This window comes from Oxyura jamaicensis, chromosome 1, assembly GCF_011077185.1.
Source record: "Oxyura jamaicensis isolate SHBP4307 breed ruddy duck chromosome 1, BPBGC_Ojam_1.0, whole genome shotgun sequence".
NCBI classification, from domain to species: Eukaryota; Metazoa; Chordata; class Aves; order Anseriformes; family Anatidae; genus Oxyura; species Oxyura jamaicensis.
The window spans coordinates 194,477,916-194,500,835 of NC_048893.1; the positions used below are offsets into that span (position 1 = coordinate 194,477,916).

The following is a 22,920-nucleotide window of genomic DNA, read 5'->3' on the forward strand; positions in this document are numbered from 1 at the left end:
TACCAATTACAATGTTCTGTCAAACCCTTCCGCTATGGAAAAAAAAAAAAAAGTAACTCTATATTCTTCAAAATTTGACAGTCTTAGGAGATACCTGAAAACAAATCATGTAAAATAAAATGGAACTTAAGGGCCATTTAGAGTAGATATTAGTCCTTCAGTCCTTATAACATTTTGGCAGAGAAAGTGACTATTATTATCCTCATCCTGTACACAGGAAAACACTGCCTCGCAGCAAGGCTAAATGATTTACCAAAGCCACGCGAGATGTAAAAGTGGGGAAGAAGTTCAGGGTTGCATTCTTAGGTTTATTTTTCAGCCACTCCACTTTTTATTAGTTCATTTTAAAATCCCACTTTCCTATGCAGAAATTTCCTGCCAGGGCAGTGTGACTTCTAGTAAGGTGTTATTTAAAATGAGGGGAAAATCTTTTATTTTAATAAAGGACAAATGTTACATTGACACGAACACCAGACTCATAGAAAATCAGATCCTACAAGCATATGTGAAGCTGAGCAAGCTGAATTCCACCAGATCGTTAATATGAGGAAAAGTTACTCAAATTCATTTAACGGTTGCCAAACTTAAGCATAACATCTTGGTACTACTGGCAAATTTCCCATTGACTTTACAAGGGCCATGACTCTGCTCCTTGAAGCTTTAAGCTTTAACCAGCCTGGAACATGTCTTTCAAAAGAACACCTAAAATCAAGTCTTATTCTACTGAAGGCACTCAAAGACGCACAGAATATGTGTGCTTTCATATTTTCTTCAGATTTATTTCCAAATGGAAGATAGGGCTAGAATGAGCTGTGTTGCATAAATATCATTTGTTATTCCGTTGGTGCCCAAGTGTTCAGCTGTGACAATACCCATTCTGAAAAAGCGAAGACAGGCTATAACAGCATCTCCAGAAGGTGACAAATGGAAATGCTTGCTATTTGTTTGCTACTAGGTAGGAATTCCTCTTGCTGCGGACTTCGCAAGGTTACTGACTAAAACACTTTCCACAGACAAACATTAGCTGCGAGTCTTTTTTTTTTTTTTTTTTTTTTTTTTTCTTTTTTTTTTTTTTCCAAGCTCATAAAGCAAACCTGCAGCAAAGCAGGCTCTGCCCAGTTCTCCTTGAAAGCTCGGATCTGTTCCAGTACATGGCCGGCTCCAGAAAGGCAGGCTTGCCGATTGCTGCTTCCATTGTACACGGCCTAATTTATAGTCCGAACCAGCGCCTCGCTATAAAAGATCTGCTTCTCCCCGCTCACTTCCTATTTCCCACAGTTAAAGCAAGTTTCAAATAAAGGATTCACAGGCCTCCAAGCTTACAAATTAGGCAAAGTAACACTCAGAGCATTTGCAAAGATTTTGTATTCAAAATGGTAAGTGAAAGGCCTAGAGAAATACAATCAAATCAAGGCAGAACAAAACCTAATGCAGGAAGTCTCTCCAAAGCTGTTTTTAATGTTGCCCATCACAAATACCTTTGGTTTAGGCACAAATGTATTTGAGTGAAGACTGGATACATGCCAGGAGCTGCTTTATAGGCATTTGAAGCTGGAAGAATCTGCTTGGCTAATTGCTTGGTCTGGGCACAGTGTTGTAATACAACCTATTAAGTGCCTGAATTGCGTAAACTCAGGTTACGCTTTTGTACGGGTTTTTGAAAACCTATTTTGATTTAATATTGCTTTCAATGTTACCACACAGCTTTATTTGCTACTTCCTGACAAGTTTTTCTCTCTCCAAGCCCCAACCTTAACATAAAAATGCAAACAGTTACCCTGTGAACCTCAATGGCTTGTTATTTATACTTCACCATGTTCCTTGTGTTATATTAAAATAGGGGGGAAAGTCTTTGTTTCTCAGGCAAAGCAGTGCTGAGATTGCTGGATGGGTCAGGAAAAAAGTAGGATTAGAATGGTTCTAGCTTGGAGGAAGCATACAACTGAGCAAAAGTAAAAAAATGAATGGAAACACCACATCTTCTTGTTCATCCTATAAGGATCCACTGCCTGCAAGGGCACTGCTCAAGGTGTCTGTCTTCAGAGGAGCGATTTATTCAGAAGCAGTCGACATCTTGGCATATTCCCACTCTGCTGGAGATGTGTGAGCAAAAATGCTGAATTTTGACTTTTCTGAGGGCTCAAACTTGTTTAACAGCTGCAGACCCACCGAAGGGCCGAATGTCACCGTAAAAATGCCCCCTTGTGCTCTGATGTCTTATCAACATGGTGGTCACAGTCCTCTCAGAAGCACTTTTCACAGTTTAGTTAAAAGAAGCACCTTCACTCAGTGTGACTGATCAGCTCCTTGTTAAAAAAAAAAAAAAAAAAAAAAAAAAAAAACACCTTATAAAGAAAATGTTTTCTGACAGGTGAGAGTAAGTTTGCTATCCTGAAACTCTCAGCTAAAGGTCAATCCAAAGCAACAGAATGAATAAAATTCCACAACCTTTTGCAAGGAGAGACAGGAGGGGCAATGAGCGGTAACTTCTCCCTCCTGCTGTTTCAGCTTGGTTAGCTCGCGTTGAAGGTACTGCAGGTGACCACATATCGATCTACAAACACTCAGAGGGAAGCGCATGTTCCCCTCCGAGTGCCCACACCAGGTGAACTGCCTCCACCAGCAAATAGTGAGAAGGTTTGCAGTAACTGAAACTGAGGCATTTTTTTTGCCTGCTAGCTTGGAAGCATCAGGCTTCATGCTTTAAAGCATCTTTTTTTCAGTGTTAGGATGATGAGAAACAAGGAGGAGGCTAGGAAATATATGAAAGAAGACTCTTTTTTTATATAATATTGTGACTCCAGGAGTTTGTTCTTCAAAAAATAATTGCCTGCTACTACAAGATTCTCCATTAAAGTGAAAGATATCATGACTTAGATGATCGTTTCCCAGTGTGCTGTACTTCTGTGGGTATTTTAGCAGTATGCATTATTAAAAAATAACCACTATTCCTATGCTATGCTTGAACATAAAGGATGTGAGCTGTCCAGTGGAAAAAAAAAGAAAACCAAAAACAGCAATTTTGGTATGACTTATGTAGTCAAAGTAAGTCAATATTCTGGCAGGAACGGGTGTTTAGATACCATTACACTGGTTTCCTGCTGGAGGTTCCTCTCTCTGCTCATGCAAGGACAAAAGGCCGCCCTCCCACTCTGCTGGTGGCAAGGAGCAGGCTGCTCCACAAAGATGTGGTCCCAGTTCTCGCCAGCATGTGGAAAGCAGAAGCCCTGTCCCCCATCCCCTCCTCAAGGCCAACAGCTGCAGGAATCATGTTTCACGGGGATTTAGAGGCAACATACACGTTCAGCCTTTCATAAATTACCACGTGGCCTTGAGCAATGATGAATTAAGCTAAGGGAAAAAAAAAAAAAAAAAAAGGCAGCTCTCCCTGGCTTATTCCTGACTTAGCCTTCCTAGAAGTTAATCAACCTGACAGAAGCTTTGAACCCACTCTCCAAATATATAAATCAAACTAGTCAACATTTCTTCATCTTCATCCTCCCCCATCGCCACCGAGCACGGGCAGCGCGGTGAGAGGCAGCAGCTCAACAAGTCGTGCTGCTGTGGTTCTCACCTGGGAGCTTGCATTCCTTTCTGCTGATCGCTCCCAAACCGATTGCACCTTTGGTTACAAAGGAAGTTGGTGATTTTTTTAAATGTTCCTTATGTTCTCTTCACCTCTTTTCACAACAGTGAACTGTTAATACAACAGATGTAGCTTTTAAATCAAAATCGTTTCCTTCCTCTGATGGTAGAGCAGTGAACCATGTGTGCAGTAAGGCACGAAGGAAGCAAACAGTTTATCAGAATCCAAGGCGTGCAGGAGCATTGCTGAAGAAACTTACACAAGTCTGTGCCAGGGATCATGTTACTGAAGCAAAAATCTTTGGCATTTTTACGCTGTATTTTGCCACCTCCAACTGCGTAACAGACAAAAGGCCAGAAAGAGATAAAGGGGAACAGGTGGGGTGGAATAAAAAGCAAGACTGTTCCATTTGGCACGCTGATGATCAGCTGTTTCACAATGAACCACTGCGCTTTTGGGGGGCTTTGTATTATCTGATTGCTGTACAAGTGGATGAATTTATACATTTGCTTTCCTCCCACTTCCTTTTCTACCTTATCTTTTTGCAGCTATAGTTAGAAATGCAGGTGGTGCTGTGCACATGAGACAAAATAATTCCAAGGTCATTTTACTGGAACTCAGAACAAGGCCACTGACAGCCATGAGCAGATGCTTTTTTGACACTTCCTATGACACTTGCTATGACATTACTTATCAGGTTTTTATAATTTTTCTAAAAGGAAATGAAGACGAATAAGGGCACCAAAGGCTCTGAAGTACAGTCGAAAATACAGTCTGAAAGTTTTGTAGCATTGAGGGATAATTAGGCAGGCCATCGTTCTGGCAGGTTTGAGATAATGATTGCTTTCGAAATCTCTGCTGTGAACAGTAAAAGAAACAAATTCTCAGATGTTGTTCAGGCCACAATTAAATCCCCAAACAGTATCCATGTAAAGAGAAGGAAGTGGAGGGAAGAAGGGCTTGTATCCATCGCTGATTATCAAATGCTATGCTATTGCAATCTTAGATCACTATCTTACATTTTTAAAATAGGTCACATCACTGTTACAAAGAATGCTGAGGCTTCTTTTAGAATGCAACAGCTTTGCTGAAATATGTTTTTACCATATGTTTTAATTAAAATTGTAGGGTTTTCATCAAAATAGGTTTTGAGGACTGTCATAGGGGTCATTTTATTAAATCATAAGCAGCAAAACCAAGAAAGACAATATCATGAAAATACAAATTATTTGCATCCAGCATGTTTGAAATTCCCCCTGCTTTTTAATAGTTGTTTGGCTGAAATGTTTGCAAGAAATAACTGTTGTGTTAGGGATTCAACGCCCCATTTCTGAAATGCGGCCTGAGAATGTTGCCAAGACTGAAAAAAACAAAACAAAACAAAAAATTACTCGAGGGCTGAAGAAACTGCCTTATGGAAAGAGAATGTAAAGAGGTCAGTCATTCTCCTTCGCTTGTCTGCCAGAAGACTGGGAGGTGAATTGACTACTCTAAGTAAGTGCCTTCCTGGGGAGAAAATACTGGTTTTTAAAGAGCTCTTTAATCGAGCAGAGAAAGGCGTAACAGGGAATACAGGCCAGATATAATCAAGTTTAAAAAATAAGGAATGTTTTCAGCTGAGAGGCAATTAATTACTTAAACTAACAGGGAAAATAGTAGATTTCCTGCTACTGAACTTGCTTTCAACTGATGTTTTTTTTTTTATCAATACTGGATTATCAGGAGAAGTTATCAGATAGGGATAATTAGACAGAAATTTTAGGGTTGGTTATAAACAAGAATTTGGATTCAAAAAGCACTCAATGATTTAATACTCTCTTAGGAAAGTCAGTGTTGTGACTCAATGCATAAAAATTTATATCGGAACTTTTTTGACCAAAAAGGCAAGGTAAAACAGAAGAATCTGCCTGTGACTGTATGTATCTATACAAATATAGCTGCCTGTGAGTGTATATATCTATATAAATATTTATATTTATATAAATATATAAATATATATCTATAAATATATATAAATTTATTTTAAAAATGTTCAGGCCTTCCTTCTGCATTATCATGTAACAAATAATGTCACAAGCCTATTTTTTTATTTCCTTTATAGACCATATTTAAACTGGGATTCGAGACTGCACACAGGTGTCTTGTACAAGCAAGTATGTGTCATTCCCTGTGTCAAATAATATTCAGGCTATAGCAGACTTTACACTTGGACACTAATTCTGATGTAGAATTTCAGGCTGTAAGTAACCCATACCCCACAACCCCACCTATTATTGAAGGGTTTTGGAGTCCCCCCAGCACTGCCTGGACTGAAAAGTCCGTGTCCCTGTGCCATGTCACTGTGTCATCATGTCCTGATTCCAGAGTGGAGCAAAATAGTCAAAGGTGCCAAACCCCTTCCCCAAACTGGTTCCCATGGAGCAGACACCCAGTCTGTGTGTCAGGATCTCCCCCAGGGATGTGGCAGAGCCAGCATTATCCCAGCCCTTCACATTTATCTGGACTGACTTTTTAATTGCTGAAAGGCACTGACCCTGAGCAGAAAGACTGGTTTTAAAGGGTTGACTGGGGCTGTCCCCCAAAAGACAATGTAATCACAGGCTTTGACACTTAAAAGGAGAGATCCTTTAAAATTTAAGTGTCCCCTCTGAACAATTTCGTCTTTGAACAATTGATTTGGTGTCACACATTTGGGTCTTGGGAGGATGAGAGGTATAAACTCCATTTAATACAATCAATAGCAATATTCCCCAACACCACAGAAGCACTGTTGTATTTTGGACCATTATGCAGTGATACAATTGTCAAAATCTATCATTGCTGCTGGTGATAGGGACTCCCTCAGCTGGAGGAAGGCAAATTACTTTTGTGTGAGCATGAAGAGAACAAAAGGAGAAATACCGCTTTGAAGCATTCACCAGTCCACTCTTTACAACCAGATGGAAAGGCTCTGAAAAATATCCCCTCCATTAGTTAACAGTGGTCTCAAAGGATGAGGTTTTAGTTGAATGGCAAAATTAATTTTTATAGCATATACATTCCACTAACAAATGAAAAACTTGCCAGAAAAGGAATGTGATATTCTACCTGAGTCGTGGCAATGTTTGTTCCATCGGTGACTTCCACAGTCATATTATATATTGACCTCTGCTCTGCATCCAAGGGCTTTGCAATGACAATAGTGCCCACTCCCTTCTCCGCGTCGAAAGAACTATCGTAATTCCCTCCTAATTGTTGCACAAAAATACAATTAAATTAGCCATCTCTGGAAAATTTCCATCGTAAATGTTCCTACAAGTGGGCTTATCTATCTACTGGCATCCATCTTAATGGCTTGCCTTAGCATACACAGTGCATCTACTGTTATTTCTTTGTTCATAACTCATTTATATTTCAAAGCACAGTTTGTATATTGGAAAGCAGATATCATCAAAATGCACTGCAAGAAAAAAATCTAGCTGTATATTTAAGTGAACCATAACTGAGTCTATAAAAAGAATGCAATGGCTATAAGCCCGTAAGATGTTGCCGTTGCAGTTTGAGTAATGAACAAGCAAAATAATCTTTTTGTATAAAAATCATTTTAAGATGGTTTTGTTCCACAAATATTATTTTCAGGAAATTCTCACTGATGCTTGTGGGTGCGAAGACCATTAGGTTAGTCTAAAAATTACAATTACAATAAATTTTAAAAATGCAAATAGAGATTTTTTATGTTAATTTCAAGGACAATGAAAATTACTGGCAGCAAAGGTCACATTCTACTAGTCTTTTAGGAATTATTTAAATAGATCTGACAGGATACACATCATAAATTCCTTTCCATTAAAAAAAACCCTCACAAAGCACTGTTCTGAAACTAATATCCCCTTTTCCTGTCACACACTGAATGATGCAGCAGTGAAAAACCCTCCTGAGTCTCAGGTAAAAGAAAAAAAAGTAAAAGAAAAAAAAAATCTATTAAAAAGTAGGAGAAAGCCATAAATAATTTGAGATTAAAGGGTTACACGATTTCTCAGCCACAGCTATAGTTTATAAATTAGAACCACTCATTATGTTCAAAAGTAAAGCATACACTCCCTGCTGCTAAGCTGCTTCTTACTCACTCAACTCTAAAGTGAAATTTATTATGAGTTGAGTCTGTAATTTTTGGAGGCCGGGGACAGGGAGAGGTGGAACACAACACTGCTGACAAACGAACTCTTAAGGTATATTCATCACACAGCAATGCAATGCCACTAGCTACAGACTGATAATCCAGCTCTGCTAAGTGGTAAAAGGCTTTCAAGTCCCACTGGCAATAAAACTTGTGTAAGAGCTGCTGTCTTGGCATTAGATCCACAGGTAGAAAGACATCTAAATTCCATTGACTTAGTTCTTATGCAATATATATATATATATATATTGTAGTTGCTGTATTATCACAAAATGTCTCTCATTTTAGGGCTGGAGACAGAGAAACAAAGGGGACAGCTTTCCTTGCTCTGCCTTCAAGTCCTGTATCTGCATGGTTTGCTGATCAACAACCGTATTATTCTCAGAAATAGTCATGCATTTAGTGAGAGGAGAAAGGTTTTGGCATTCCAAGAAGTTGCAGATTTAGAGGAATAACTGCAGGTGAACAGAATGAAACTGCAGCCCCTAAATACCTTAACACGGAGAAACTTTCACTTCTCTCTCCCTCTTGCTCAAGTTACTGCAAAGTAAGTGCAAGCTAGAAGAAGCACTACTTTGCCTACTATCTTCCTACTACTATCTTCCCTGGAGGCCATTCAGGGAGGGTGAGAAGAAAAGGGGAGAAGGAATAAGAGAACAGGTGATCTATGCAAAAGAAAGGCAGAAATTGTGAACTTCTGCCCTTTGAAAAAAATCTAAATATGATCATTTCAGACTTGACATCAGGCTTCCCTACGCTGAATATATGTATATACATATTTATAGCTCTGAGCCTAACAGATGCTGTTGCGGTTCTCCAAGAAAATACTGAAACTGGATCTGCAGTGATTTATGGAGCATAGAAACATTGTTTATTCCCTAACCTCCTTCTGCAAGCCCAAATTGCATATTTTTTCTCCATTGATATATATATATATATATATGTTTAAAAATATTTGACACTAGTAAGGAAAAGTAATTGTCCTTGACATTTAAGCAATACTGAAGTATTTGGACATTGACCATACGTTCATTTTTTTTTTAATTATTATTATTATTTTTAAAGTTAGTCTGGCAGAAAAAGATGTCATCTCCCAATTAATGTTTTAAATTGATTTACTTGAGAAAAACTGTACCATGAAAAATAACGCTGAAAAAGCCTCCTTTGAAGAGGAGTTTGAGATTCTTGTGAGGAAATCTCTGCTGAAATGAAGCTAGCCTTGGGACAGTAGGCACTTTACAAAGAGAATGTTTCATACTGATAACCATGAAAATAAAATGAAAGCCTATACTTCAAGATGCATAATAACCATCTTAATAAGCAATCAAAAATTTTATGCTATCAACTGGCATACATGTCCAAAGAAACCCTGCCTTTAAAAGTTTCAAGAAAGAAAATGGAAGGATTAACAATAAATGTTTTAAATGCCCTTCCTCTGTTGGCTTATTGCAGGGTGTGGAATGCACTGTATGTGTATTGCAAATACCCCAACTTCTTCAAGACACATTCACCAAATGTAGTATATTCTTCCCATAAAATATGAGCTAAATAAATCACGATTTTTTTTTTAATTCCTTTTTAATATGGTATAGACTTCTATACCTATCCTTCTATCCCTAAACTATAGTTTGATGAACAAATAAATCTTGGGCACCAGCCACCCCACTCTAGTCTATATTGTAACTAACCAGGCAATGCACTTTATTCCATACTGATGCATCTTCTATTAACCAATGCAGAAACTGCATCAAAACTGAGTCATGGAGGGGTCAAAGAACAACCCATTGTGAGATTTGTGGTTATAATCTCTTCTGGAGTGAAATCCTGATTTATATTTTATTCAGCGTGGTACACTTTAATAGACCACAGTCAGCTGTTGGCAATGAAGAACTTGCCAAATGGTTGAACTTCTGGGAATAACTTCTCATCCGGCCTGGGATATTGTGTCCTGCCCCTCATCTAGAGTACTAGGGATGGTCTGCAAATACTTTGTACTCCTCAGCCTTGATACACTTTCAGAATAGAACCTCATATGATGAATTCTTCTGAAGTTATACGGAAGAACTGAAGTATAATTTTTGAATTAGGCATAAATGCTAACCTATACATCTTAAAAGATGTGTAAAGTATGTGTAAGGCCTGTTTGAAGCCCCCAGAGAAGCACTCAACAGAATTATCTTTGAAAGATGGGTGCTGAAAGGGTATAGATGGAGAGGAGTTGTATAAAAACAAACAGGATTTTTCTATTAAAAACTAGTTCAGCTGAACTATTTTGTGAATTGCATGGGAAGCAAGGAAGGTGAAATGATATGATTTCTACCCTTACTTTATTATCTAGTAAAACCTGCTTTCAAATACAAGATATGTAGAAGTTGTCTTTGCTAATGTGCTTGCAATTGCATTAGGAAAGAAATATTTCAAATGAAGATCTCACAAACACTGTGAGTTCCTTCAGCACTTTGGGAAAATCAGAGATAAAAAAGGCAAGTTAACTGAATGGGCAAAGTGGCTACTGGTTGTCCTAAGAAGGCATTTTAACACTGAATGACTTAAGAGAAATTGGCTGTTGTTGTCAATACATTGCAGGCTAAAATGTAATATTGATACATCTTCAATATAGATTAAAGAATTCCCTAATTCCCTTAAAATATCCTGATAAACTGAAACCCTTAGGGTGGGAAAAATCCATATCTAGTTGCAATGTCATCTTTAGGTGAGACTGTATATTGTGTTTGGATATTATAAATTAATCCAGAAAGTGCTTTTTTCTCTAATTGACTGGTAAGACTCCCAAAGACAGCTAGCACAGATATTTATGTCCATACTTCGGACATCTAAAGTGAAATGAGATGATTTCTACCCTTACTTTCTTGAGATTGATCTTTATGCTCTTGCATAAACTGTGGAAGCAGAAAATTTCCATAACTAGAAGATTTTTATGTTATCTGAAAGCATGTTGTCATTTATATAGGATTTTCCAATATAACTGCAGCCAATGCCAGATGTTATCAAACTCAGGACAGCTGCAGAAGCAGTCCCTGTACCTTATTTTTTGGTCCTTGCTACAGCTTTATGAGTGGCACAGCCCTTATTTTCAATCTGGGAAATGCTATGTAGCATGTGCAAGAAGGAGGTATCAGGGAATTGAACCTGGACACCTCTGATTGAACAGCCTATCAGTTGTGTTCTTGGTTTAGAGTAGTGTTGATTACATTTTTCTGACTGAATCCTGAATCTGGAGTGTCACCTTGTTTCTTAGCTTATTTCTGGGCTTCATAATCCCTATCAGGATATTTTTCTTCTGAAAAAAGTCCCGCATGCTAGAAAAAAAAAATCCTTTTTAAAAAAATATGGCTAAGAAAAATTAAAAAAAGGCATTGAATCTTACATGATTAACAGGATGGGATCTTCTGATGCCAAGCTTAGCACACATTTGGTGCAATTTGGCCAAGGAAAGCTTCCTGAACTGTTAAAAGGGATTTCTAATGGGATTTCTAGACATCAACTAGCAAATTTGTGTAGGGAAAGATACAGTGCAGCTACCTCTATACCCTTTTTGAATTCAAGAAAAAAAAAATGCATATTCTGCTTGCATTTTGATTATTGTATTTGCTGCAAGCAATGAAGGTTATTTTGTAGTGCTTGTCCTAGATGGAGTTTATTTTTGGTAGGAGGCTGAACCTCTTTATGTTCCTATCAGGTGCTGATATGCTGTTTTAGACAGGATTATCCTGCTGTGAGAAATCATTTCCTCCTCTGAGAAGAAAACATGTCAGCAAACGTGGAGGAGTTGTAGGCAAATGAGTCCCATCTGAGGGCCTTTTCCCTCTTTTCCAGTGGAATGATCAAGAATAGTGGGATTGAATATACACCTGAGAAATGTCTGATAACTGGAGATTCTGAATTGTTGTGTCTTAGATGCCAAGATGAATCACACTGAACTCTGGAGGAGAACATCCCCAAACTAAGACTCTTCCTTCACTGGCAGGTAGCAAAGAACGTACAAGCTACATGTTCAAATGTAAAAAACCCAGGATGTATCACAATCTTCACACAAGTCGCGTTTTGTGTAATGACGGAAGAGTGGAGGAGAAGAGAAATACAGCAGATGACCTAACTTAGTTCTCTAGGACAACTTTTTCTCAGAGCAGAAATGATTCTTATTTGTCTTGGCCCAAAGTAAATTAACAACACTGAGGACACTGATAATAAAGTGGGTCTATTGCTACAGTTCTCGCGTTGCTCAGAGAAGAGACTCAGAAGAAAATACAGAAAACAAATTCACCCTGACTCTCATGGACAAGTCTGAAGTGCCTCTAGGATTTCCAGGAAAACAACCAATGGCCAAATTTCAAATATTTCTGTTTCCAAAAGATAGGAAATAACAATTGCCTTAAGAAATACTCATTTGACTACAGACTTGTGTTAATCACAACATAATACATATTAGTAACATTACATGCAAATATTTATTGTTTTTCATACTATACCACTCTAAGAAGAAGAAAATATTGCAGAGTTTAAGTTTTCAGAAAGATAAAACTATTGCAAGGAGAGTCAAAGCTCTGGGTTTGCTGCTAAGAAGCCGAAGGTAAGGGCAAAAAAGCAGAAAATAAATCAGAAGGTATATTAGCTAGTTCTCAGAGAATATATTTGAAAGGAGGCTAGGGAGGTACATGTTTTTGATGTTAATGAAAATTTGCAGAACTGTGAATTATATGGACTATTAATTAAAATTAATAGATCTTAAAATTATTGCTATTTAAGCATCCTTGATAAAAAAGTCCAGATGTACTTTAAAAATATGGCTGTTTTATTAAGGCTGGGAAAGGTGAGGGAGGCCTGTTTGGAGAATCAGAGAGATGTTGTGCAACATGCTACTTAAGCAAAAACTAGCACCATGCAGCTTAGCTCCAGTGGTCAAAGTAATCATCACACCATTTCCACCACTAACAAAGGAAGAAAGAGACAGAGGGCTCAATTTACCTGGGAGAAATAAAGATCTCATTATTTATCTTCGAACTTCTTTTAATTTTTTTTTTTTTTTGTAAATGACTGAATTAACATAACTGAAACAACCTGCATTCATGTCTTTTGCATTGTGTGATCTGCATGAACTGAGAATGGCATTGAATGCATTCTGAAAACAGAGAACGGTAGTGACATCTCAACCATAACCAATTAAACAACAAAATAAACAACCAGTCCTATTTGTCTCTAGTCTATGGAGGGAAGATCTCCCTGCCTGCAAGGCACTATTACCTATCTTAGAGATGATTAGCTGAAGAATAAGCAATTATTTAAGATGCATACGATGTAGGTACAAATTAGATGCTGAAGTTAGGCAAACAGCATCCTAGAAAGCCTAATCTTCAGCAACCCTTCCCCCCTTCTTTAGCTTGGAGAAAGTGCACGTTATGCATTAAAAAAGAGGTCCTCTGGAATTCCAATGCCCATTTAGTTTGAAAAGGTCATAAATATAAAGGTCAAGCTGCAAACTCTGTATTAAACCATGCCTCTACATAAGCCTTCAGGGCTTTTGTTGACATTACTGTGAACTGTGCACAGAGGTCCAAAATCACAAAATACCAGCTGGAGTGCGATCAGGTCTAGGTTTTACAACTGCATAGCAACCCTCTCTTGCATCAGCAGTCCTGTACAGCTTTCCATTTCCTAGAACTAACTTCTACTAATAACCTATGTCTTAACCTATGTAATAACCTATGTCTTTCACTGGGTTTTTCAGCACTAGGCACCACTGTTAGAATCGTAGAACCACAGAATGGTTTGGGTTGGAAGGGACCTTAAAGCCCACCCAGTTCCAGCCCCCTGCCATGGGCAGGGACACCTCCCACCAGACCAGGTTGCCCAAAGCCCCATCCAGCCTGGTCTTGAACACCTCCAGGGATGGGGCATCCACAGCTTCTCTTGGCAGCCTGTGCCAGGGCCTCTGTGTGAAGAATTCCCAGCGTTCCTCCAAGAGGAAAGTATTGATATCACTTTTTCTACATGATGATATTGCAGAACAAGGAGAATAAGTGTTCTTGATACTGACACTGACTAAAGGAAGCAAAGATAATCTAAACATGAAACACTACCTATAATACTCTCAGGGTGGACTTTGTCTTTGCAGCCTGCATGCGGAGCATCTGACCAACAAAGTCTTCTGCATGCCTGGGATTGCTGGCTGTTCATATTGCAGAAATGGGGGCTGTTGCTAGCGCTGTTGTTAATAACAGCAGTAATATTTAATGACAACATTCATATGGTAACAGTACCGAACTGGATGGTCAGGGTCATCGATTTCTCATTAAGTCTAGGGGAGCTCTGTCTCCGTCCGTGACCCTCTGCATCATGCAGCATCAGGAGCTATAGCCTATAAAGAAACCATTAGCATTGTTTGAATAGGCAAAATCTTCTAATCCATTTGAAGTATTATAGCCATAAAGGTCACATTAAGTGACAAATTAAAGGCTTAAATTTCATTATGTTCTTCCCATCACCTCTGTTTGTGAGGCAAATGTGAAATATTATTATAAAGTGTTGCTAGATTGCAAATGAGTCTAACAATGTAAAAGAAGGCAGCTGAAGAACGAGGGCTTCTCTCAGTGCTTAACACAGGCAGCATTTTAATGAGTTGGTGAATTCACCAAGGAAAAGACCAAAAGACTGTGAAGGGCAGAGGAGTCCAGCAAAAGGTTCAAATGGGAAAAAAGTGTCAATAATATCAATAAAGATGGATTTCTCCTGGGACGAAAGTTAGGGTCAGTGAGGAAGAAAAAGGGAATGTAAACATTAGCTAATAAATTGCATGCAGCATACTGAAACAGCCAAGGGAATGGGAGGGGAACAGTAGGAAACATATGCTGTCCTTCCCCAGAGGCTAGCAGGAACCCCGGAACATGATAATAGCTTTGGGTTTAATTTTAATACTGTTGGCACCAGAAACCTTACTACAAATTCAAAGAGGAAATGCAGCTGCTTCTGCCTTTCATCTGCACAAATTGGCAATAAAAGGTGGATGAAAATGACTCTGACAGACCCTTTCTCTTGTGGTCCTCGCCCTTCCTGTTGGCTAAACCCATTCACAAATAGCTATGCTGAAATGGAAGCCGGGCTCAATCCCTGTAAATAAAGACTGCTGATACACCCTTTCCACTAAGTCTGTGGCAAAGGCCTTTGTTTCTCTAATCTTTCATATAGTATTTGCTTTATAACCCTTCATTTAAATAACACCGCTTTGTGCAGACAGTGTTTGACATCCCAGGATACACAAACATTACCTACAAGTATCTGCAAATATTAAATACCACTGTAACTTTGCAGGGTCATTGTGCTGCTGGGGGAAGTCTCGATTTGGAGATCTTTTATTTTAAATGACATAACTGAATTAGTAGTAGAAGCAAGGAAACAATGCTTAGGAACATTGATTCCTGTTTCTCCACTGCAACCAAGTGAGACACTCTATTCCCTGTCTTTCTGCCAGCTACATCCTTAACTGCATTTCCCTGGGATTTTAATACTTCTATGGCTTTTCCTCTGCTTTGCTAAGTATACTTCTCCCTCCCTATTTTTGTAAGCAATTTTATGTGAGGCAATTTTGTGGTTGAAATCTCACATCAAAACACATTTCTCTCTTTCAGCTTGCATTCAAGATAAACTTTTGGTGGCTCCATTTGTAACCCATATGTTGATGCATCCCATTCTGTTTCACAGTTAAATGGATGGCACTGGACTGTGAAAAGTTTGAATTAATTATTTGTGATAAACTGTGGAAAATCCGTGAATAAAATGATAATAATTGGACACAAATACAGTAAAAGCTGTCATAGAAAGAAACGCAGCACATCCATGTGTCGCATTGCATCCTGTCACAGGCACTTATGAAAGATGTAATATAAATTGTCTCAAAGAACTTGCAAAAATAAAAGGCAGCCTGGATAGTTGTATTTTAGCAAATGTGTTTGCACTAAGGGTACCTTCTGTTGAACAGTTCTGCCCACAAGCTGTCTGTAGAATATAGAACATCTCTCGAGCATGCTTGCCACCTTGAAGCAGGGCAGTCGGAAGCAGAAAAAAAAGAACAGAATGCAGAAAAAAAGGTGAAGAAAGAGAGAAATGAGGGACAGCAAGTCTAAGTACCATAAATACATTTAGAAATGAGATTAGCAAAGTATGACAATAGAATTTAAATGACAGACAACATTAAGATTGCAGTAAATAACATACTATGAAAAAAACAATTCAGCCATACAGCGCTTTTTTCAGCTTAGCTAAGGAGTCATAACAAAAGCAGGAATATTATTGTTGTTATTGCTATATATAAATAGCATTTCCATTTCAGCATTACAAAAGTGGTTTTAATTCTGGGGAGACAGTTCACGGTTAGTTGTCTTGCTCTCAAAACCACATATCCATACACTTTGCTTCTGAAGCTTCTTCCCATTGCCACTGGCTCCCAACTTACCGACAATATCAAACCAGAGAGGGATGTTAGATGGCTGCACAGAGACCACCCCAACAATTTCCGTCACTTTATCACTTTCCATGACGGTGAAGTTGTAAAAAGGTTCATCGAAAGTCAGCGGCACTGGCGAGGGTGCAGGCTTTTTTATCCACTCGATGTGGAGGCGTGCAGTTGAAGATTTTTGGGGCCGGCCATTGTCCACTGCCTTTATCTGGTGGGTGTAAAGAAAACAGGACCTAGACTGAGCATTCCAGCTTGGCAGTTCAGACCTAATTCTAAGACACCTTTTTGGAAAATGGCCTTTTAATTTTTTATGCAAAATCCCAGGGAAAAAAAAAAAAAAGAAAAAAAAAAAAAGGGGGATTTAAGCATTTACTTCACTGTTATTCTTTTTTTCCATTACACTTTGACTTTACATTGAAAAGACTGATTTAAAACTGAAATATTTTGACTTAGAACTGATGGTGTGAGACCTCCTGGAGATGAGCACCATATCCAGATCCCTGTCTCCAGAGGTGACTTCCCTCTCTGATGACATCTTCCAGGCAGTTCCCTCTTGCAGCAAAGGTGGAAGTCCCTGTGTTTTAAGCCAAGCACTTAACAACACATGCTCACCCAGACCATGTTTGATTACTTTCAAGTCATCAGTATTACAAATAAGATTGGTATTCCTTATATTACCTTCATTAGTATTTATAATTGAGTTAAATATGTTTCAGATCATTTTCCCCATTTTCCCAAACAAATATAACTTAAAATTTTCCACATCTATTTTCCTTGTTTTTGTTTCTCAGTAGTGTTAATTAGTGCTGCCCAGCTCGGTTCTGATTCTTTATTTTATAATATACACCAGAGTGGTGGATAGACTCGATATTTGCCTGTCATGCTTTATGGTTTTAGCACGGAAAAGACAAGATGACCAGCGACAAACACTAGGGATAAGACAAGGGAGAATGTAGGTTACAAAATGGGTGCTCCATTGAATAACATCAATGCCCTGGGAGTACGAGGGATTTTTCTTTTAAAACATAAGTAAATGCTTCTGGCTATATAGGACCACTGGCATACAAAAATGCTGTTACTATGCCTGTTAAAATAGGAAATATTCTCCTGAAATACCATACCCTCTTGCTTTCTCTGGAAACGTGTTAAGTGGGTTTTGTGCTAGCGCTCGTCACCCTGCGCTGCTCAGGCTGGCAGGCCCTTAGGGGAAAGAAGCTGAGTAGAAAACCTTCAGCTACTACATTACAAAGGGGGGCAGATCCCAGACGTGCCTTCCACCTCTGCACAGTGAAAAGCATTCACTCAAAGGGTGCTGGCCTCTGATTACTGGGTATCGCTCAATATTTTGGTATTTATGTTTTTGTTTTCTTGTCACAATTTTCAACCCCATGAAAGTATCTCAACAGAGACTCATTATAAATGTAAAATAGAATGTAAATGACATTGCTTCCTTTACTACAGGCCTCACTGTGGACCTCTGACAATTTTCTGTCTATTATTTTGTACATTTTTGATGAACTCCTCCAATACAACTGTGGCTTGTTGCTGTAGATGAAGATTACATATGCAAGCTCTGTCTTTCTTCATATCAATAATACCATCTTGTCTCCTTTCTGTCTTTGGCCATGTTTACATGGTTTGAGTTTTGGCAGAATAATTTTGACAAAATTACTTTTAACTGAAATTGCTGCCATGCTTAAATCCTTTAATGCACCGAGAAAGGTACTATTACTGTAAGTACACAGTACTTCCCTTCCCTCAAGCTTCCAGATTTGGATATTGTAAGGACCTTTCCACGAGGGCAAGCAGTTATGTCCACAAAAAAAAAGTTGTATATCCATTTGTAGCTGCATCATCCCAGTTCAACATGACATAATTTTGTAAGCAGACAAGCCCTTGGTCTTCAGTTTTGTGCATTTAAGGGAATGACCTAGGTCAACAATCTGCAAGCTAATTCTGAATAGTCAGCATAATTCAGTATATGTAACAGCATGAACACTCTCAAACTCAATTGCTTATTTGTAGCTATATGTGAACATCAGATTTTTTAATATATTTAGACCTAATCTATGGCTTTATATATAGGTCACAGATTAAACACAGTCATGTATCACTCTTTATACAACAGTCTGTTTTTTTAAAAAAGTCACATCATGGGTTTGTATATTGATGGAAGAGTACTTACTGTTAAGATGTCATAACTCCCTGCTGTGAACTGCTTTCTAGAAGAAACCATCCCTGTTTTGGGATCAATAAAGAATTTCCCATCATCATTTCCATCCACAATGCTGTATGAGATTTCTGCATTAGGACCTTCATCTTTGTCGAAAGCAAAAGCTCTGTAGATTGGCTCCCCTCTTTTCTTACGGTCCCTCTCTGGCAATTTGATCTGATAGACTTTTTCCGGAAACTGCGGTTTGTTATCATTCTCATCCAGAACCTGGACCACAACCCAAACTGAGGACTGCTTCGGAGATGTGCCCCCATCCGAGACAGTTACCTGAAAAATAACAGCAGCAGAAGCATTATTCCGAACGGGTAAAGCAGAACTTCATAAATGGGCATTGTGAAACATGAGGGAACACCCCTCCTTCTCCAGACCTAACCTGTAGTTTACAACGTCTTCTGTGTGATAAGTACTTCTGCCCAAGACGTTCTCGCTACAAGCATGCTGAGTGCGTATCTATAATATGCCCAAAATGGCAAATAAAGGAATCAGGAAGATTTTTCCTTTTGCTATGAATCTATAACAGGTAAGTTGTAGAGGAGGAACCTATTCCTCAAAACAGCAAATCCTTTTATCTCAAACTTGGCAACAGTTTATCTCAGAAGAAGAGTGAACTGGAATTAAGCCATAAGCAGTATATCTACTTTTTTCCAAACATATTTTAAAATTTCTTCAGTCACACAATGAAGAATTTCTTCTTAAATCCTAAAAGAATCTCTGTCATTTTTTCCCATTAATTATTTGGAATTTCTTAAACAATGACAGGATTTTCTGTTGGTTCTTTTCATTCATTACCTAGGATTTGACAGCTCATTAATTCCAAAGCTACTTTAGATGACTGTAAGAAGCACGGAGAGGCATGTAGTAAAAAAATTCTTCTGCACTTTGTAAAGAGCACACTACGTTGGCACATACAGTTAAGAAATAGAATCTTTGAGACAAAAGTTAATTAGTAATTTAGCTGCAACTTAAACAGAATTACTAATACTTTTCAGTCTGAAACATTGTGAAAAAGAGATGATCCAAGTTCAATGAACACTCAAGCGCTCCAATAATATGCACTCAAAATGCAATCAATATGTTTCAACTTCTCCCTAAAACTTTTGATTGCATTTCGTAAAGATAAAGAAATAAGACAGAAAGTTATTTCTGTTTGCATGAAAGAAGTTCAGATTTCACTTTCAGCTATGTATGCTAACACGGGAAATCCCACAGTAGCATTTTTTTGTGATAGCAAGCCAAGATATTACATGCAGTTGCCTGGTCTGTACCTGTCCTTGCACATTGATTGCTTTGCTAGTTAACTACTCAGTGCTTTATTTCTCCTTAGATGTTTCTGTGTTCCTTTACAATAACATATTCCTGATGTCCAATCCTGAGGCAAAGCAAACATTTTTCTGGGAATCCTCTCCCATGCTGTTGTTCTCGCCTTGCAACAAGATATCTAAACTTACAGTAACCCTGATTTAGCACTGAGATGAGCAGAAAAATAACAGAACATTTTCAAACAGAAAAGCAAAACATGGTTTCTATTTCCTGTTTTTAACTATACTTTCAAAAACTGATACATTAGAAGGGATTAAAGCCTTAAAGACTTAAATCCCTTACTTACAGATAAATAAATGGTATGGCAATATACAGCGACAACATAAAATCACCCAAATCAGCCTAAAACCTATTTATAGAGCACAGCCTGTTCTCCCAGAGATGTGTAATGGCCTCTTGCTCCTAAGACTGCCACCAGGGTTGGCAATTAGCACCCGCTGGGATGGCCACCTCGTGATGGGGAGCTGAGATCCTGTCGGGATTGTCCCCATCACGCCTTCCACCAATGTGCCAGCTGTCAGCAAGGGGGCAGCAGGTGCTGGTGGGTTGTGGGGAGAGCACCCACAGCTTGTGGCTGCTGCACTCAACCATCCAGATCCCACTCGACACACTTTCCAAAATGGCGTTTATCCCACCAGAAGGCTGCATGCATGGCTGCTGATCTGCCTTTCCACCTCGAGAGAGCAATGCCACCGGGGAGCTCAGCCGTTCTGCTTTACTGCTCCGGGACAACTTCAGATTTTTTTCAGAGAGCAAAAAGCCAATTCTGCCAATATTCCCCCTTCCTATTACAGGCTTTCAGCAGTAAATAACTTTTGACCCACTTTTAAGGCTGATCCCCTCAATTTTTGTTCTACTTTGGCAGAATTGGCTGAGCTCTCAGCAAAAACACAGGTTAACAAAGCAAACCCTCTTTCGGGATTTCTGCTGACTCCACAGACAAAATAATCAATGATACTGGGCAGTACAGGAAGGCTGTAGTGCACAGAAACAAACAGAGACGCATTTAAATGTTGGACAAGAATACAAAAAAATATGTATTTTTGGTGGAGCTAATACTTTTAATGCACAGAAAATACAATTAAGACCCAGGAAACTCTTGTTTTCTGAATAGAACATGAGTTAATTTTTAAGGAAAACAAACAAACAAACAAAAAAACAACATTTTCCTCAAGCTTTAAAAGCAATGATCTTAAAAAAAAAAAAAAAAAGCAGGGTTTAGAAAAGGTTTACAAATAGTAGCAATAATAAAATACCTGAAAACCACAGTGATACAAACAGCCAAGCAACTGTGATAAAAAACCTGCTTAAGTCAAGATGCTGCTTGAGAAGCTAAGCCATCCTCATGTCTTACCAGCACACAGTCTCATAGTTTGTTAGATTACTGCTGAAATCACGACTAAAATGGCAGCAAATAGGTACAGGCATTTGTTTGTTTTTGTAAGCCAAAACTTGTGGGAAATCCTTTCTGCAACAGAAAAGTTGCACTGAAAATATTTGCTGACAGTTAATTGAAAATAGAAATGGCTAAAACACAAAATGTCAAGCAATTAACAGAAATTAAAAGAGAATTCCTGGAGTTAGTCAGTTCAGCTCTGTCTAAAATTTTACATCCCTGGAGAGGAAGACATACCAGCTAAGCCCTTTTCTCTGGGTGACACTCAAAACTTTTCAAAACGACAGGTTCCAGCTCTGCTCGAGAAGCTCCGAGTGCCAGACATGGGAAGCTGAAGTGTGAGTTAAAGCCCTCTCATTGCAGGAGTGTAAATTAATTAACTAAGCCGCCCCCACACCAGAGATGTGATTATGTGATTATGTGAATATGACCCTCTTTTCTACTCCATCAGCCCAGGCTTTTTATATTCCAGCTATGAACAGGGTAAAGAGCTGCATAAATTTCCTATGGCCCCACAAAAAAAAATAAAATAAAATAAAAATAATAATAATAATAAAAAAATAAACCATCACTACCACATTAAAACATTTTTTTTTTTTTCCCCAGACAACCCAGCACAGTGTCAAAACAAACCATAAGGAACCAAGGGGGCTGGAGCAGCTGCCCAGGACTGCTCTGCAGGTACCACTTCCAACAGGACGCTGCATCACACCAGCATTTAGGGGCCCCTCTAAACAATGCAATTTCAATTCAAACAGAATCACAGTTCTCAACAAAATCCTTAAACAGCTGGAAACTGCAATGAAAAGTAACCGGGGAGGGAAGGGAGGTTGGGACATTTGTAGGACAAAGACGCAGACGCTAATTCGCAACTAGTATCTCTGGAAATGGGAAAGGCAGATGTGCAAGGCATCGGCTTGCCAGGAGAGAAGCTGTCATTCAGGACCAGCAAGGCCCTTTCATTTAGAAGCTTGCAGATGGCATGGTGGGAAGAAAACAGAAGAAAAAAAAAGGTGATATACATCAATGACAGAGAAGATACTCTAACACACTTGTGAAGATATGGCATCAAAAACCCCAGAAGAGGTGATCTCCGAGTTATCAAGGTAGGAAAATTGGCTAGGTCAGCATCAAAGCCTTCCTAGAGGAGATGAGGAATTGCTGCTTGGTCAGCTTCTGCTTTCCTAAATGCTGAACACCTTCTCCAGCTGTGCTGACTCTGGTATCCAGACACCAATGGGTGCAGATACACTGCTTCTTGTCCAGGTACAGCGTGAGTTGGGGTCAGCCAGCTGCTATCCCCTCTGCCCTTCTGGTTTCATATTGCTGCTGAAGCTGTGTCAACCCAGGCTTCACGGAGGCCCACCACCTTCCAAAGCTGGGATACAGCCATGAAAGCAGCTGAGATTTAACTCCCCGACCCACCATACAAAGGGCTAGTCCATTCACCAAGGCAGAAGTATCTTAAAAGGAAGATGAAAACATTTTGTGGGGTCTGATGGCACCAGACAGCAAGAATATGAACTTTATATACCACTTTCATGGTAAACTCTTAGGCATCACTGCTGTTTTCCCACAACCTAGACAGTTCCTCTGTACTTTTCTTCATAAAATGAACAGTTTTTCAGGTATCTGAATTCACCTGTTGGCTTTAATGTTTATAATTTTACTGAACCTTGTCAGCCAGGAGGCATACCTGTTTTGGTCACCTGGAAATCTCTTTGGTAGAGTAACAATAATGTTAGCTGTCAGGACCGGG

General features: G+C 38.9%; 1 protein-coding gene across 10 annotated transcripts in view; it reads right to left on the bottom strand.

Annotated features, from left to right (window-relative positions):
* FAT3 (FAT atypical cadherin 3) overlaps positions 1 to 22,920 on the bottom strand; it is a 417,502-nt gene that overhangs the window by 90,677 nt on the left and 303,905 nt on the right. For 8 of the 10 annotated variants that reach the window (XM_035328935.1, XM_035328909.1, XM_035328915.1 and 5 more), the window contains exons 5-8: positions 18,398 to 18,712; positions 16,210 to 16,420; positions 15,722 to 15,790; positions 6,674 to 6,813 (exon numbers count right to left, since the gene is read on the bottom strand). In XM_035328935.1, coding sequence (XP_035184826.1) covers positions 6,674 to 6,813; positions 15,722 to 15,790; positions 16,210 to 16,420; positions 18,398 to 18,712 — 735 coding nt within the window. The remainder of the gene's footprint in view (positions 1 to 6,673; positions 6,814 to 15,721; positions 15,791 to 16,209; positions 16,421 to 18,397; positions 18,713 to 22,920) is intronic. The other 2 variants (XM_035328942.1, XM_035328925.1) reach the window with 1 other exon arrangement.